We start from the raw sequence: 16,160 nt of genomic DNA, 5'->3' as shown, positions 1-16,160 counted from the left end.
TCTGGGGTACCAGTAACTAATCCCCCTTGTTTACTAACAGCCTTATGTCTTTTTTTTTTTTTTTTTTTTAAGACATTTATTCAGAGTCATGATCAGACTATTACATTTAGCAATCAACAGCATGGGTGCAAAACAACAACAACAACAAACTACATTAAAACACTTTGTTGGAATGCTTTACACTTTCCACAGAACAGAAATTAAAATTACCTGTTTTACAATTAATCACAAGTACAGTCCTCAAGCTGCATTGTCTAAAACATGTCTTCTTTGTAGTAGCTAGGCCCTGAAGGGATGAGCAGTGTCGGTGGGAAATGATGTAGCCTCTGACTTCAGGTACGGGACTACACGTTCAAGCATCAGGTTCTCTTTTATACTTTTTCAAAAGCATTAGGTCAGAGGTTTGACATTTTCAGTTCCCCCTCACCCAGATTATTGTCTCAGTTGCCCTTCAAACAGGGTTCCTGCTTCAGCGATTCTCTCACAATCATGTTCACTTGTGATTACATTGTAACTCATGCTTATCCCTGGGCTGAATACCACATTCCTCGGTTTATTTCTTATCTTTCTAAATCCTTGCCCCTAGTATCCTAAGCTCACTATCCCTTAAAAAGGTTTCTAACTATTCTTAATTATTCCTAAACCCTAAACTCAGCAAACTTCTTTTGCCATAAACATTTCCCTCACAAACAGGTCTCAGATAACAATCTTTCCCATGGCCTCAAACTGTGGCCTATGTGCAAGTCCTGAGACATTCTTTGCAAAAATCCTTGAACAAATGTCAATGGTTACTTTATAGATTATTTTCTGGGCACAACTGTAGAAGGCTTTGTGCTTTCTCAGGCTTCTCTCAAGAACAATAAACACCTTAAAACATTCTTTCCAGCCACCTCAACGGAAGAAAGGAAGAAACAAGTCAGAATCACAAGAGCTAACTCCTTCATCCCAGGTCCGTGCCTGCGGAATGAGGAGAGGGGGCTGGGACCGTGCCTCCATTTTGTCAGTAATGCCTAACGCGGCTCCCAACACCACTGTGCTTGGCTGAGTTCACAGATCTGTTGTAAGCTGTAGTTTCCCTGTCACTTTTTTGGCTCTCCTCTCCTGCTAAGTTTTGTTTCCTGCCAGAAATTAAAACATTCCACCACTGCCATAGCTACTGCTACTACTGGAACCACCAAAGTGACCTTGGTTTCATCGTTTGGTGAAGTACTGGCCTCTACTGCCATAGGGGACAGAACTTCTGCCTCCAAAGTTTCCACCTTTTGTGGGCCCAAAATTTGAAGACTGATTGCCGCAACTGCCAAAATCATTGTAGCTTCCACCATCTCCAAAACTGCTTCCATCATTACCAAATCCATTATAGCCATTCTCACAGCCACGATATCCACCACCACGGCTGCCACCAAAGCCACTTTAACCACTAAAGCTTCTTCCACGACCAAAGTTGTTCCCACCAAAACCACCTTCACAACCACCACTGAAGTTTCCAGAACTACTTCAACCTCTTTGGTGGATGAAGCACTAGCTACCTCTTACTTAGAGCTTTTCTTACTTCACAGTTGTGGCCATTCACAGTGTGGTATTTCTGAATGACAATCTTGTCTATGGAGTTATGGTCATCAAAGGTTACAAAAGCAAAGCCTCTCTTCTTGCCACTGCTTCAGTCAGTCATGATTTCAATCACTTCAAATTTCCCATACTGTTCAAAATAATCTCTCAGGTGATGTTCTTCAGTGTCACTAAGGTCATCAATAAAAACTTTTTTTACAGTTAAGAGGGCACCGGGTATTTGAGAATCTTCTCTTGAAATGGCCCTCTTTGCTTCCACAATTCTTCCAACCACCCTGTGTGACCTCACACTCATGGCTGCATCCACCTCCTTCATAGGCATAGGTGACAAACCTGAAGCCTCTGGAGTGCTTGGTGTCTGGATCCGTCATTACCACAGTCTGTGAGCGTTTTCCATTACTCAGAATGGCTTCTCAGACTCTCATTGGTTGTTTCAAAGCTCAGTGCTCTGATGAAGAGCTGCCACAGCTGTTTGGGCTCTTTGGGAGACTCTGACTTAAACATGACAGCAGTGGAGTGGGGAGCCTTCTAAGACGCTTATTGACAGCATCCATGGGCAGAAACCTCATGCGAAGAGTTGACTCATTGGAAAAGACTCTGATGCTGGGAGGGATTGGGGGCAAAAGGAGAAGGGGACAACAGAGGATGAGATGGCTGGATGGCATCACTGACTCCATGGACATGAGTCTGAGTGAACTCTGGGAGTTGGTGATGGACAGGGAGGCCTGGGGTGCTGCGATTCATGGGGTCGCAAAGAGTCGGACACGACTGAGCGACTGATCTGATCTGATCTGATGGGCAGAAAGGAGTAACCTAACGAATGTATCTCAGCTTCACGTCTTAATGTTCAGCTATATTCCAACTTCTTTGGAAATAAACCCTCTTTGAATTATCCCATTTTGAATGTGCCACCTATTTCCTGAAGATGAGATACACTGATATCGTCACTGATAGATATTACATCCAGAGAATATATTAAGTATGCAATTAGGCTTCAAAAGAGAAGTTTGGGCGAGAGACATCTATCTATAAGTCTTCTATATATAGGTGGTATGGGAATGAATGAAATCACTTATGAAGAAAGTATAACATGAGAAAGGAGAAAATCTTAGATTAAAAACTAGAGCTGTGGCAACAGTTGGGCAGTTAAGAATCAGAAAGAACTACAATATTGAACAATGATGGCACTTAAGACTGAGGGGGAGTGTCTAGAGTTAAAAAGTTTAAATATTCATGTGTTCTTGGGAAGGAAAATAGGTATATTAAATTTACTCTTTAAATATACATAAGATACTTTGTCATAATTAATTACTTTATATAAAACTAATATGATGGTAACTACTTTATCAATATAACTTCCTTACAACAACTTTAAGAACATATTACTGTAGTTATTAGTGTAGCAACACTCTTTAAAGCACTAAACAACTTGCCATGACCATAAGATTAAAGGCAGAATGAATATAGAATTGAATGAAAAAGAATGAAGTACCTAGAAGGTGAAAGACCAAACAAAGCTGGACGCATCATGCTCCCTGACTTCAAGTGATGTTACAAAGCTATAGTAATCAAGAAAGTTGGTTACTGGCATAAAGACAGACTCACAGATCAATGGATAAGAACAGACAGCCCAGAAATAAACCCATGTATATATATATCAACTACTTTACGACAAAGGAGACAGAATATACAGTATGGAAATCACAATCCTTTCAATAAATGGTGTTGGGGAAACTGGACAGCTACATGTAAAAGGAAATTTGACCACTATATTACAACATACACAAAAATGAATTCAAATGGATTAAAGACTTGAATGTAAGATCTTATACTACAGAACTCCTGGAAGAAAAAGAGTCAGTAAGCTCCTTGACGTAGGTCTTGGTAAAGACTTTTGGATCTGACAACAAAAGCAAAAGCAAGAAAAGAAAAAAGTAACTCAGTTTGACTACATCATACTATAAAAAGCTCTCTACAGCAAAGGAAGCCATCAACAAAATGAAAAGGCAAGCTATTAATGGGAGAAAATATCTGCAAATCATGTATCTGGTAAGAGGTTAAAATCCAAAATATATTAAAAAATTTATACAATCCAATAGTAGAAAACAATTTGATTAAAAAATGGACAGATCTGAATGTACATTTTTCCAAAGACACAGAGGGTCTACAGATACATGAGAAAATGCTCAACATCATTAATCATCAGGGAAATGCAAATGAAAACCACAATGAGATATCATCTCATACCTGTTAGAATGACCATTATCAAAAACACAGAAAATAACAAATCATTGGTTAGGATGTGGATACAAGGGAACCTTTGAGCACTGTTGATGGTAATATAAACTGGTGCAACCACTATGAAAAACAGTATGGAAGTTCCCCCTAAAATTAAAAATAAAACTACAATATAATCCAGCAATTCCACCTCTGAGCATTTATCTGAAGAAAATGAAAACATTAACTTGAAAAGATATATGCATCCCCATATTTACTGCAGCATTATACACAACAGACGAGATATAAAAACAACCTAAATATCCATCAATGGATGAATGGATAAAGAAATTGTGGTATTCATACACAATGGAATACTATATAGCTAGCAAAACAGAAGGAAATATTACCACTTCTGACAGCATGGATGGATTCTGAGGACATTACGCTAAGTGAAAAAAAAGTCAGACAGTGAATGATAAAACTGTATGATCTCTCTTGTATGTAGAGTCTGAAAAAAAAAAAGAAAAAAGAGAGAGAACAGATTGGTGGTTGCCAGAGGAGATGGGGAGAGTTAGGAAAACAGGTTGAGTGAGTCAAACATAAAGAAGAAAAATAAAATTAAAAACAAAGTAGAATGGATACACACCCACAGATCTATCTATCCATATCCTCATCCTTAAATAAGACAAGTACATGAATGTGTACTGTAGCATTCTATAATAATGCAACTCTAGAACTAATTCAAAATGTGTATCTTATCAGGTAAATGAATAAACTGTAATACAGTCAAATAATGGAATATTATACACAAGCACTGGAAATAAAATACAATGAAATAATTCAAGACAGCTAAATCTCAAGACACATAATGTTGACTGAAAACAGAAGACTGCCATTTATATAAAGGTTCAGTCAGTTCAGTCGCTCAGTCGTGTCCAACTCTTTGCGACCCCATGAATCACCGCACGCCAGGCCTCCTTGTCGATCACCAACTCCCAGAGTTCACCCAGACTCACGTCCATTGAGTCAGTGATGCCATCCAGCCATCTCATCCTCTGTCGTCCCCTTCTCCTCCTGCCCCTAATCCCTCCCAGCATCAGAGTCTTTTCCAATGAGTCAGCTCTTTGCATGAGGTGGCCAAAGTACTGGAGTTTCAGCTTTAGCATCATTCCTTCCAAAGAAATCCCAGGGCTGATCTCCTTCAGAATGGACTGGTTGGATCTCCTTGCAGTCCAAGGGACTCTTAAGAGCCTTCTCCAACACCACACTTCAAAAGCATCAATTCTTCGGCGCTCAGCTTTCTTCACAGTCCAACTCTCACATCCATACACGACCACAGGAAAAACCATAGCCTTGACTAGACGGACCTTTGTTGGCAAAGTAATGTCTCTGCTTTTGAATATGCTATCTAGGTTGGTCATAACTTTCCTTCCAAGGAGTAAGCGTCCTTTAATTTCATGGCTGCAGTCACCATCTGCAGTGATTTTGGAGCCCCCCAAAATAAAGTCTGACACCGTTTCCATTGTTTCCCCATCTATTTCCCATGAAGTGATGGGACCAGATGCCATGATCTTCGTTTTCTGAATGTTGAGCTTTAAGCCAACTTTTCCCTGTCCTCTTTCACTTTCAAGAGGCTTTTTAGTTCCTCTTCACTTTCTGCCATAAGGGTGGTGTCATCTGCATATGAGGTTATTGATAGTTCTCCTGGCAATCTTGATTCCAGCTTGCGCTTCTTCCAGCCCAGTGTTTCTCATGATGTACTCTGCATATAAGTTAAATAAACAGGGTGACAATATACAGCCTTGACGTACTCCTTTTCCTATTTGGAACCAGTCTGTTGTTCCACGTCCAGTTCTAACTGTTGCAGGTTGCGTACAGATTTCTCAGCAGGCAGGTCAGGTGGTCTGGTATTCCCATCTCTTTCAGAATTTTCCAGTTTATTGTGATCCACACAGTCAAAGGCTTTGGCATAGTCAATAAAACAGAAATAGATGTTTTTCTGGAACTCTCTTGCTTTTTCCATGATCCAGCGGATGTTGGCAATTTGATCTCTGGTTCCTCTGCCTTTTATAAAACCAGCTTGAACATCTGGAAGTTCACGGTTCATATATTGCTGAAGCCTGGCTTGGAGAATTTTGAGCATTACTTTACTAGCGTGTGAGATGAGTGCAATTGTGCGGTAGTTTGAGCATTCTTTGGCATTGCCTTTCTTTGGGATTGGAATGAAAACTGACCTTTTCCAGTCCTGTGACCACTGCTGAGTTTTCCAGATTTGCTGGCATATTGAGTGCAGCACTTTCACAGCATCATCTTTCAGGATTTGGAATAGCTCAACTAGAATTCCAACACCTCCACTAGCTTTGTTCATAGTGATGCTTTCTAAGGCCCACTTGACTTCACATTCCAGGATGTCTGGCTCTAGGTCAGTGATCACACCATCATGGTTATCTGGGCCGTGAAGATCTTTTTTGTACAGTTCTGTGTATTCTTACCACCTCTTCTTAATATCTTCTGCTTCTGTTAGGTCCATACCATTTCTGTCCTTTATCGAGCCCATCTTTGCATGAAATGTTCCCTTGGTATCTCTAATTTTCTTGAAGAGATCTCTAGTCTTTCCCATCTGTTGTTTCCTCTATTTCTTTGCACTGATCTCTGAGGAAGGTTTTCTTATCTCTTCTTGCTATTCTTTGGAACTCTGTATTCAGATGTTTATAACTTTCCTTTTCTCCTTTGCTTTTTGCTTCTCTTCTTTTCACAACTATTTGTAAGGCCTCCTCAGACAGCCATTTTGCTTTTTTGCATTTCTTTTCCATGGGGATGGTCTTGATCCCTGTCTCCTGTACAATGTCACAAACCTCATTCCATAGTTCATCAGGCACTCTATCTATCAGATCTAGGCCCTTAAATCTATCTCTCACTTCCACTGTATAAGGGATTTGATTTAGGTCATACCTGAATGGCCTAATGGTTTTCCCTACTTTCTTCAATTTAAGTCTGAATTTGGCAATAGGAGTTCATGATCTGAGCCACAGTCGGCTCCTGGTCTTGTTTTTGTTGACTGTATAGAGATTCTCTATAAAGGTTAAAGACATACAAAACAATGCTATATATTATGTATTAATATATACATAAAAAATGCTCAGAAATGACCTCCTTTTCCTGGTCATGATGCAGTAACTGAATCAGTCTTACCCTCACTCTGTAAACAATTACAAATTGAATAAAATGCACAAAACAAATGTTTTTAGACATTGAATATCAAATAGTACAAGACTGTCATCCCCAAGAAATGAAATAAATGAGGTGATCCCTACAATTGACTGACCTCTTAACTAAAAGCAATTAATTTCCAGACCATGAGCAGAGACAGCAGAAACCCAAATGGTCCAGTGGAGTTGAGTTGAGATGAAAATCAGCATTAGGGGAGTAAGGCACCTAGAAATTGTGAGATAATTCTAAAAACAAGGAAGCTATGCAGAAAAGAGCTTCAGAAATCTATACAAGGGTACAAAGTAGGACAAGAATGACTAGAAAATTGTAAGATCAAGTTCATAGACACAATAGGGAGACCAGAGGAAGTGTGGAGTTCTCAGTCATCACTTGGGGGCATTTGGTGGAGACTCCAGAGAGGTCAGGTCTTAGCATGTGCTTAGTCGCTCAGTCGTGTCGAACTCTTTGAGACCCTATGGACTGTAGCCTTCCAGGCTCCTCTGTTCATGGGATTTTTACAGAAATAATACTGGAATGGATTGCCATTTCGTCCTCCATGGGATCCTTCAGACTCAGGAACCAAACCTTTGTCTCCAGGGTCTCCTTAACAGAACGAGGATTCTTTACTGCTGAGCCACTAGGAAAGCTCATTACATCTTAGTAGGAAATGGCAATCCACTCCAGCACTCTTGCCTGGAAAATCCCATGCACAGAGAAGTGTGATAGGCTACAGTCCATGGGGTCGCAGAGAGTCAGACACGACTGAGCGACTTCACTTTCACTTTCTTTCAATGTAACTTCGGAGAAGGCAATGGCACCCCACTCCAGTACTCTTGCCTGGAAAATCCCATGGACGGAGGAGCCTGGTAGGCTGCAGTCCATGTGGTCGTTAAGAGTCAGACGTGACTGAGTGACTTCACTTTCACTTTTCACTTTCATGCATTGCAGAAGGAAATGGCAACCCACTCCAGTGTTTTTGCCTGGAGAATCCCAGGGACGGGGGAGCCTGGTGGGCTGCCATCTATGGGGTAGCACAGAGTCGGACACGACTGAAGCGACTCAGCAGCAGTAGCAGCAGCAGCAGCAGGGCTGAACTGGAATGAAGGTTATTCTAGACCCATCTTATAAGAGCTTAAAACCTGGAGTTGAAAGGATTATCAAACTGATCCACAAGGAACTTAACTCCCTGGAAGAACAAAGCTCAGTCCTCTTTTAAGAAGGTAAATACAAATCTAAATACTCAGCAAGGTAACATTCACAACATACAATTTCTAATAAAAAATTACTGGACATGTCAAGAAGCAGAAAAATGTTACTTACAACAAGGAGAAAATTGGTCATTTGGCTTAGCAAAGACAAAGATGATGGAGCTAGCAGAAAAGGACATTAAAAGGAACATAATAAGAAATGAAGATATTAAAAAAACAAATGTAACTTCTGGAGCTGAAAAAATACAAACTCTGAAATAAAAAAGTTCCCTGGATTAGACACTACATTAAAAAAGATTAGCAAAACTTCCATGCAATCTCAATCAAAATTCCCTCAGGTGTTTTTTGTTTGGTAGGATTTCCAGTATGATTCTAAAATTACACAGAAATGCGAAGATCCCAGTATAGCCTAAAAATTTTAGGGGGAAACAAAAAACAAAACACAAAGTTGGAATATTCACACTACCAAATTTCAAAGCTTATTATAAAGCCACAGTCATCAAGTCAACATAACTTAAAGATGGACTTATAGATGGTAAAGAACAGAAAGTCCAGAAAAACTCACAAATATATGTTCATCTGATTTTTAGCAAAGATGCAAAAGTAACTTATGAATGCTAAGTCACTTCAGTCGTGTCCGACTCTGTGCGACCCCAGAGACGGCAGCCCACCAGGCTCCCCCGTCCCTGGGATTCCCCAGGCAAGAACACTGGAGTGGGCTGCCATTTCCTTCTCCAATGCATGAAAGTGAAAAGTGAAAGTGAAGTCGCTCAGTCATGTCTGACTCTTAGCAACCCCATGGATTGCAGCCTAACAGGCTCCTCCGTCCATGGGATTTTCTAAGCAAGAGTACTGGAGTGGGGTGCCATTGCCTTCTCCGAACTTATGAATAATAAATAACAAAACTTAGAACAGTTTTAAAAACTGCTGAGTAGGGGGTACCAAGGCCTTTGATTTTATTCTTTGTTCCATGCTTAAAATATCCCTAGTTAAAAAAGAAAAGGTTAATGCTTTACCCAAAGAGCAAGCTTAATTCATATTAAATTATCATAGTTACTACACATTTAAAGGAGGGTTTTCCCCCCATGTCTTAATTCACCCATGTTTATTTGATGTTACGCACAGGACACACACATACATATATAAAACTGGAGAAAAGAAAAGGATTCTCATATTTCCAGATTCTTACTAGCCATTCCTACTTACTTGCTTAAATGTTTCCCTCATCACTTCAAACAACTTATTAAAGACTACAGTTCACAGATCTGTCTCCACACCACTGACTCAAGTTCTTTTATTTTCTTTGATGGTTCCATCATTTTTAGGTCACAGGGACAGCATACTTCTCAGGAGTACAAACTATAACCACAATGCTCTGGTTCAAATCTTAAATTCACCATTCAAAAACTGCCTGACTTTGGGCAAGTTACTCGTCTATCTGCCTCAGGACAAATACTGAATACATATGAGGTACTTAGAGCTGCTGCTGCTGCTAAGTCAATTCAGTCTGAACCTGGCAAATAGCCCTGCACAATAAACGTTAACTATTCTTTTTTATGTTCTTATTGCTACTATTACAACTATCTCCAGACTCCTCTTTGTCTCTTCCTATGTTCCTCCTATATCAAGGACGGTACTAAGTCCTGCTGATTGTTTCAAGAACAATTTAACCTTCTTCCTATTTCTGGTCATCAGTAGTGGAGCACTAGACTCCTACAGCCTTCTTCCTATAAGCCTTCCTTTTCTTCAATTTCTCTCTACATTAATCTATTACATACTACTGTCAGATTAATCTTTAGCCCCTTCCATACAACCCCCTTTTCTATAGCAGGAGTAGTTTTATGAGGCTCTATACAAGGAAAAGAAGTGGGTTTTATTTATTTTATTTATTTATTTTTTTTTGAGGACACTGTGGGTTCTCAACTAACCACTATTATTAAAAAGTATGGTGGTACAGAAAGCCTCAGGTTGTATTTTAATCCTACAAAGCAAGCTAAATTTATTATTACAAGAGGAGTAACAATATATTATAAATTGACTTTGACTAGCATTAGTAGTTCTCTATTATATCAGCAATTGCTAATATAGTTTGAGATATGATTTAATATAAAAATTATCAGTCTTTTCTGAGTAATCACTTACCTCTCTGGGCCCTACTCTCTTGCTATTTAAAAAAACCTTATAGATAGGTCATCAATCTCTGTACTCCCTGACCCTAAAAGTTAATACTAATTGAGCACAACATTCTTTCCTGATGAGTCCAGAGTAAGCATAGTTATCCAGGAAATTAATACCAGTGAAGGAACTGGCATAAGTGAACTTATATGTCATTTTGAACTACATTATCTCCAGAGGTTCTCCTAATTTTAAATGTTAAAGGTCTGTGCTTCTAAAGTTCTACAAATCTATTCAAAATTCTTCTCATTTAAAATTTATAATTCAATTGAGACTACTTCCAGAAGTATAGAAAGCAACCTGAAATCTTTCATAAAAATTATTTTTGTATAGTTTTTAAATAATTGGGTTTAAAATTGTACTTTGAAACAAATTCCATTTTGATATTTCAGTATTAACTCATATTTAGGTGAGAATGCATTTTGGAAACACTACTAAAATGGGCCCAGAAATTTGATATGGGCACACAAAAGTTACACAGCTACTCTCTGAAATGTAGTTCTTAAAAATTTAAACAACATGAAACTTAACTGTTTTTGTGTGTTTTTTTTTTAACATTTACCTTTTTTCTTCTTTTGCTCTCAGCTGTTCTTCCTGTCTCAAAACTTGAACCATTACAGATTCAAAAACTCCACTTGTCAAGCCTGCCAAACTTCGTGGTGTTGACCGACGCCTTGTTGAAGTACATGCAGTTCCCTTCTCATCCTCCAATCCATAATAGCCTCTAGATGTAACTGCTATCGTTGTCTTTTCTCTCAAGTGCCTTGGAGAAGAATAAGTCATTCACAGGTCAAATCTTCTGGGTAAGCAATAAACCCCCTCAACCAGCATCTTAAGAAGAATCCTTTTTGCTAACTACATAAAACTTAGTTAAACCGTGCTTAGCTATGTTTCAGATTTTTATCCTTGCTACATAATTTCTAATTTTCCTTACTCATGTCATAAAATCAGTCTAAGTGATAGTGTCTTCCCTACATTAAAAAATATAAAACTGAAGCACTAAATTAAGAATTAAAGATCTCTTTAATGAAAAAAATTTGTAAAATTAAATGTAGCACACGTTTACATCTCTTTATAGATTTCATACTACTTATCATTGGTATGGGAAAGTATATAATAAAAAACGTTTTGGGAGAGAAAATTTATGATACATAAACATGTTGAAGTAATTATAAACAAATGAAGCATTATAATATATAAATATTAAGTGGTAAGCATTATGATATATAATTGTAAATTTAGAAACTTTCTGACTAAACTATATAAAGAACTTAATCTAGAGTTCTTCTTCAACATCACCATAAATATCTCCCTTACCCTATATTTAGTAATACAATACTAACCTAACGCTTAAAGATAATGATGAAAAAGTTTCTCAGCAGTTTGATTAATTACCCATAATTGAATAAAAACTATTTACACTAAAGAAACATTAATCTTATGAATTTTTAAGCCTAGACCAAAAACTGACTTCTGAATTTATGAGTTAATTGTGAAAAGCATTAGGGAAAATAACTGCTGTTGTACCTTTGCAAAACATGCCAGAGCCTCTGAAAGCTCTGTACAGGTTGTTTCTACAATGGTAAAATCAAATCAATCTTAAAACCAAGCATTCATTATGCTGGAAAGGAATGTATATCAATTAGAATAGAAGTTGACTCTGTAGTTGTATTTCCCTACTATCCTACAGGCACAGCTTTCTTTAATACAAAATAAGCTAAAGGATCACCAAAACAAGATTTTATGTCATGAAATAAACTCCTGTACATCTTGAACTATATTCACAGTGGTTTATTACTCTAAGTTAGAATAACTTTTGTCTTACTCTCAGGCCATTTAGGGCCCTTGAACAGCATGTCTGCAAAGGTCTACTGTGGCACCGTTACATGTTTTGTTTACTATCAGGAGATAACATTTTAATTAATTCAGCTTTTGGCAGGGCATAAACTTTTAAATTGGTTTTCCAGTGTTGCTAAAGAACTTGAGCTAATCTATCCATACTATTTCAGGCTGTGATCTTTTAAGCTCAACAGCATACATCTGTATAATAGTTAATTGGGCTGGGAGTAAGGAATGCGGGCCCAAGGAAAATAAACTGGTAATAACAGATACTGAATGGGTATATCTGGGTTCATTTTAGTAGAGTGTTCACACTGATAGACTGACTAGTTCTATAATTTTATTTATCTCCTTATCAATACTAATGGAAAAGGACATTCATGGACAATATTACACTAAAACATGAAGACACGTCAGAAGTCACAGGGCATGGAGCATGGGGGAGAAGAGTTAAGAGAAACATTAAGTCATATGCTTAAACTGTCATGTAAACAAGTCAGAAACTAAATTTTACCCTTTAACTTCAGTCATTTAAGTAGAGACGATGAAGTTTCAAATTACTTTTTAAACATTATTTTCTCAGAACAAAGAGAAATTAATATCCTTTATACTCATCAGAAATAAGAATTTATAAGCTTTTATATTTATCATTCATAATTCAAATACAAAGAAAACTGTTTGTCTTGTATCAATACGTAAAGATAAAAGGGTCTAAGGAAAAAATTCTTATCCACCGTGAGTGGGTATGTAAAACTGTCACAGCCTTCTCGGACGTCACTTCGGTAATAATTATTAAGATTTAATGTGCACATATCCTTTGACCAATCATGCTTCTAGGAATTTGGCCTACAGACATATATCCACTACTGTGAGCAATAATACACACACAAAATATTGTTTGTTATTCAAAAAGAACAATGTGGAAACAAACATCTTCCAGTAAGAGATCAAATAAAGTCACGTACATCACACTGGAGAAGGAAATGGCAACCCACTCCAGTATTCTTGCCTGGAAAATTTCATGGACAGAGGAGCCTGGTAGACTACAGTCCATGGGGTCACAAAAAGTCGGAAATGACTGAGCACGCACATCACACCACACAATATCATCATCTATTAACAGCAATAGGTAAATCTGTATGTACTCACTATAAAAGATGTCCTTACTACATTGCTGAATATAAAAAAGCAGTTTCTGGACAAAACATATTTTTTTAACCCAAAGGAATTATATACAAGTATATGCATATGTAAACATACATATGGCATCTAGTAGTATGTGTTTGTGTACGTGTTCAAACTCTTACATAGATTATTGCAGTCTCTTTGTGACAATCTCCTGGCTTCTACTCAGATTTCTCTACAGTCTATCCTTTAGGCAACAAACCAAGTAATCCTTTTAAAAAGGTAATTAGATTAAGTCAATGCCCTGCTCTGTCTCCTCTAAAGCCTTCCAGTTATACTTAAAATACAACACTAAGTTTCGATGACCTACGAGAGCTAGTATGATATGGTTCTCATTTACCTCTGCAGACACTATCTTCTATGACTCTGCCTTTAGCTTTTTGTGTTCTGGTCACAAATGTCTCCTTATGATTCTCAGTCACACCAACATTTGCTTTGCACTGGATCTCTCTCCTGTAAGGCACTTTCCCCTTAGATATTTGTATGGCTAGGCATTATCACTTCATTCAAATCTCTATTAAAATGTTACCATATCTTAGAGGGCTTTCTTGACCACCACAACCAGCAACAGATTCCCTGTCATTCTCTATTCCCTTACTCCAGTTTTTTTTTCTTCATGCTACTCATCATATACTACATGATATAATTATCTATTTACTTGGTAATTATTCATCTTCTTACCAGAATGAAAGCTCCAGGAGGATAAGGACTTTGTTTTGTTAATGGCCATTACCTTCAGAGCCTCAAATACTATATATACATGGCATTTGAAAGGATACAAGCCGAACTATATTTTATTTTAAATTTACACACATAGAGTTGAAAAATTCCAGTCATCTATTCTGTTGTTCACAGTAAAAGAATCTTGATCAAACATCTCTTACTAACTAGTAGTTTTCATTTTCATTCATCAGAGAATAAAAGGCAATAAAATAAGATGAAAATAAGTCTCACAAATAAGTCTTACAAATAAGAACTGTCAGATAATTAATCAACCTTCAAGTTACACAAAAAATAACTCCCCTTTTCTAAAATTGAAGCTTTTTCCTTCCTACTAGGAAAATTATTCTATGAAATCAGTCTGGCAGTAGTTTGAAAATAACAGACTGCTAACTGTAAATAAAAGCTAAGCAACAATTATAGTTGATTCATTGACTTTTATAGTTATCCTTTTTTGCCCACTCACAAAGCGTGAAAGGTCTTTTCTGTGGTGTTGATACATCCCAAATATCAGAATTCAGAGGTGCAATTTTGTTTAAAATTACTAAAATAAATATTAAGATGGAAACGGGCTGACATTAAGTTTTACTTAATGTTAACATATGGACTAACACTGACCCTCTACTAAATACAGATATTTGGAAAGGCTTCCACTATTACATGACTTTATGTTACTAAAACAATGTAAAAGTGACACCTATAAAATTTTTATCTGTATACTTAAAAGTTGGAAACAGAATCATCTAATCTGCTTAAAAATATTCTCAATGAAGAGTTTCAACTTCTTTTAAACCCATTTACTTAAAAAATTTTAAATGCAATACAGCCCTCAGGGTCCTGACAAGGAAGAGAGAATACTCAAAAGGAGGTGATGTTTAATGAAGAATCTATTTACAAATGTGCAACTAAGCTTCAGGGAAACTAGGAAGGGATGGAGAAGCACTCGTGGACCAGCCATAGAGCATTTTATCACTCTAGACTCAATAGGGAGGGGAGAGAGTAGTTACTGGAACCAAGAAGCTGCCATTGTAGGAGAGAGCTACACATGATGATGTACAGCTACTGACAACCTGCAACAGAGCAAAAAAGAAGCTGTTAGATAAATATTTCTGTCTCTCTGTCAGTGCCTCCAATTCACTGAATCCAATCAGAAACCAGAGAACAAGGCAGACAAATTGAAGGAGTCCTTAGAGATCAGCCTCCCAGGACACAAAGCATAGTGAACAAGGGTAGAGACTAGATTTGAAGGGGGCTAATGTATGCAGGTCAGGAAGCAACAGTTAGAACTGGACATGGAACAACAGACTGGTTCCAAAGAGGAAAAGGAGTACGTCAAGGCTGTATATTGTCACTCTACTTATTTAACTTATATGCAGAGTACATTATGAGAAACACTGGGCTGGATGAAGCACAAACTGGAATCAAGATTGCTGGGAGAAATATCAATAACCTCAGATATGCAGATACCACCACCCTTATGGCAGACAGTGAAGAAGAACTAAAGAAGAAAGTGAAAAGAGGAGAGTGAAAAAGTTGGCTTAAAGCTCAACATTCAGAAAACGAAGATCATGGCATCTGGTCCCATCACTTCATGGCAAATAGATGGGGAAACAGTGGAAACAGTGTCAGACTTTATTTTTCTGGGCTCCAAAATCACTGCAGATGGTGATTGCAGCCATGAAATTAAAAGACGCTTACTCCTTGGAAGGAAAGTTATGACCAATCTAGACGGTATATTAAAAAGCAGAGACATTACTTTCCCAACGAAGGTCCGTCTAGTCAAGGCTATGGTTTTTCCAGTGGTCATGTATGGATGTGAGAGTTGGACTATAAAGAAAGCTGAGTGCCGAAGAATTGATGCTTTTGAATTGTGGTGTTGGAGAAGACTCTTGAGAGTCCCTTGGACTGCAAGGAGATCAGTCCTGGGTGTTCATTGGTAGGGCTGACGTTGAAGCTGAAACTCCAATACTTTGGCCACCTGGTGCAAAGAGCTGACTCATTTGAAAAGACCCTGATGCTGGGAAAGATTGAGGG

The 16,160-nt window shown here is 37.8% G+C and overlaps 1 protein-coding gene and 1 pseudogene across 14 annotated transcripts in view; both read right to left on the bottom strand.

Moving 5' to 3' along the window:
* Positions 1–16,160, bottom strand: part of BRD10 (bromodomain containing 10) — a 110,138-nt gene that overhangs the window by 64,249 nt on the left and 29,729 nt on the right. For 11 of the 14 annotated variants that reach the window (XR_015169586.1, XR_015169587.1, XM_086415185.1 and 8 more), the window contains one exon: positions 10,945–11,145. The exons of the other annotated variants lie outside the window; for them this stretch is intronic. Coding sequence is in view for 9 of the 11 variants with exons in the window: in XM_086415178.1 (XP_086271304.1) it covers positions 10,945–11,145 (201 nt within the window). In the remaining 2 variants the exon portion in view is untranslated. The remainder of the gene's footprint in view (positions 1–10,944; positions 11,146–16,160) is intronic. 14 annotated transcript variants of the gene reach the window in all.
* LOC147366926 (heterogeneous nuclear ribonucleoprotein A1-like 2) lies at positions 985–2,204 on the bottom strand (annotated as a pseudogene).

The sequence above is a fragment of the Bos grunniens genome, chromosome 8 (assembly GCF_055505025.1).
Source record: "Bos grunniens cultivar Pamir isolate PY7600 chromosome 8, Bosgru_T2T1.0, whole genome shotgun sequence".
Lineage (NCBI taxonomy): Eukaryota > Metazoa > Chordata > Mammalia > Artiodactyla > Bovidae > Bos > Bos grunniens.
Note: the sequence above shows the minus strand (reverse complement) of the source record. Positions and strands in the feature narration are given on the sequence as shown.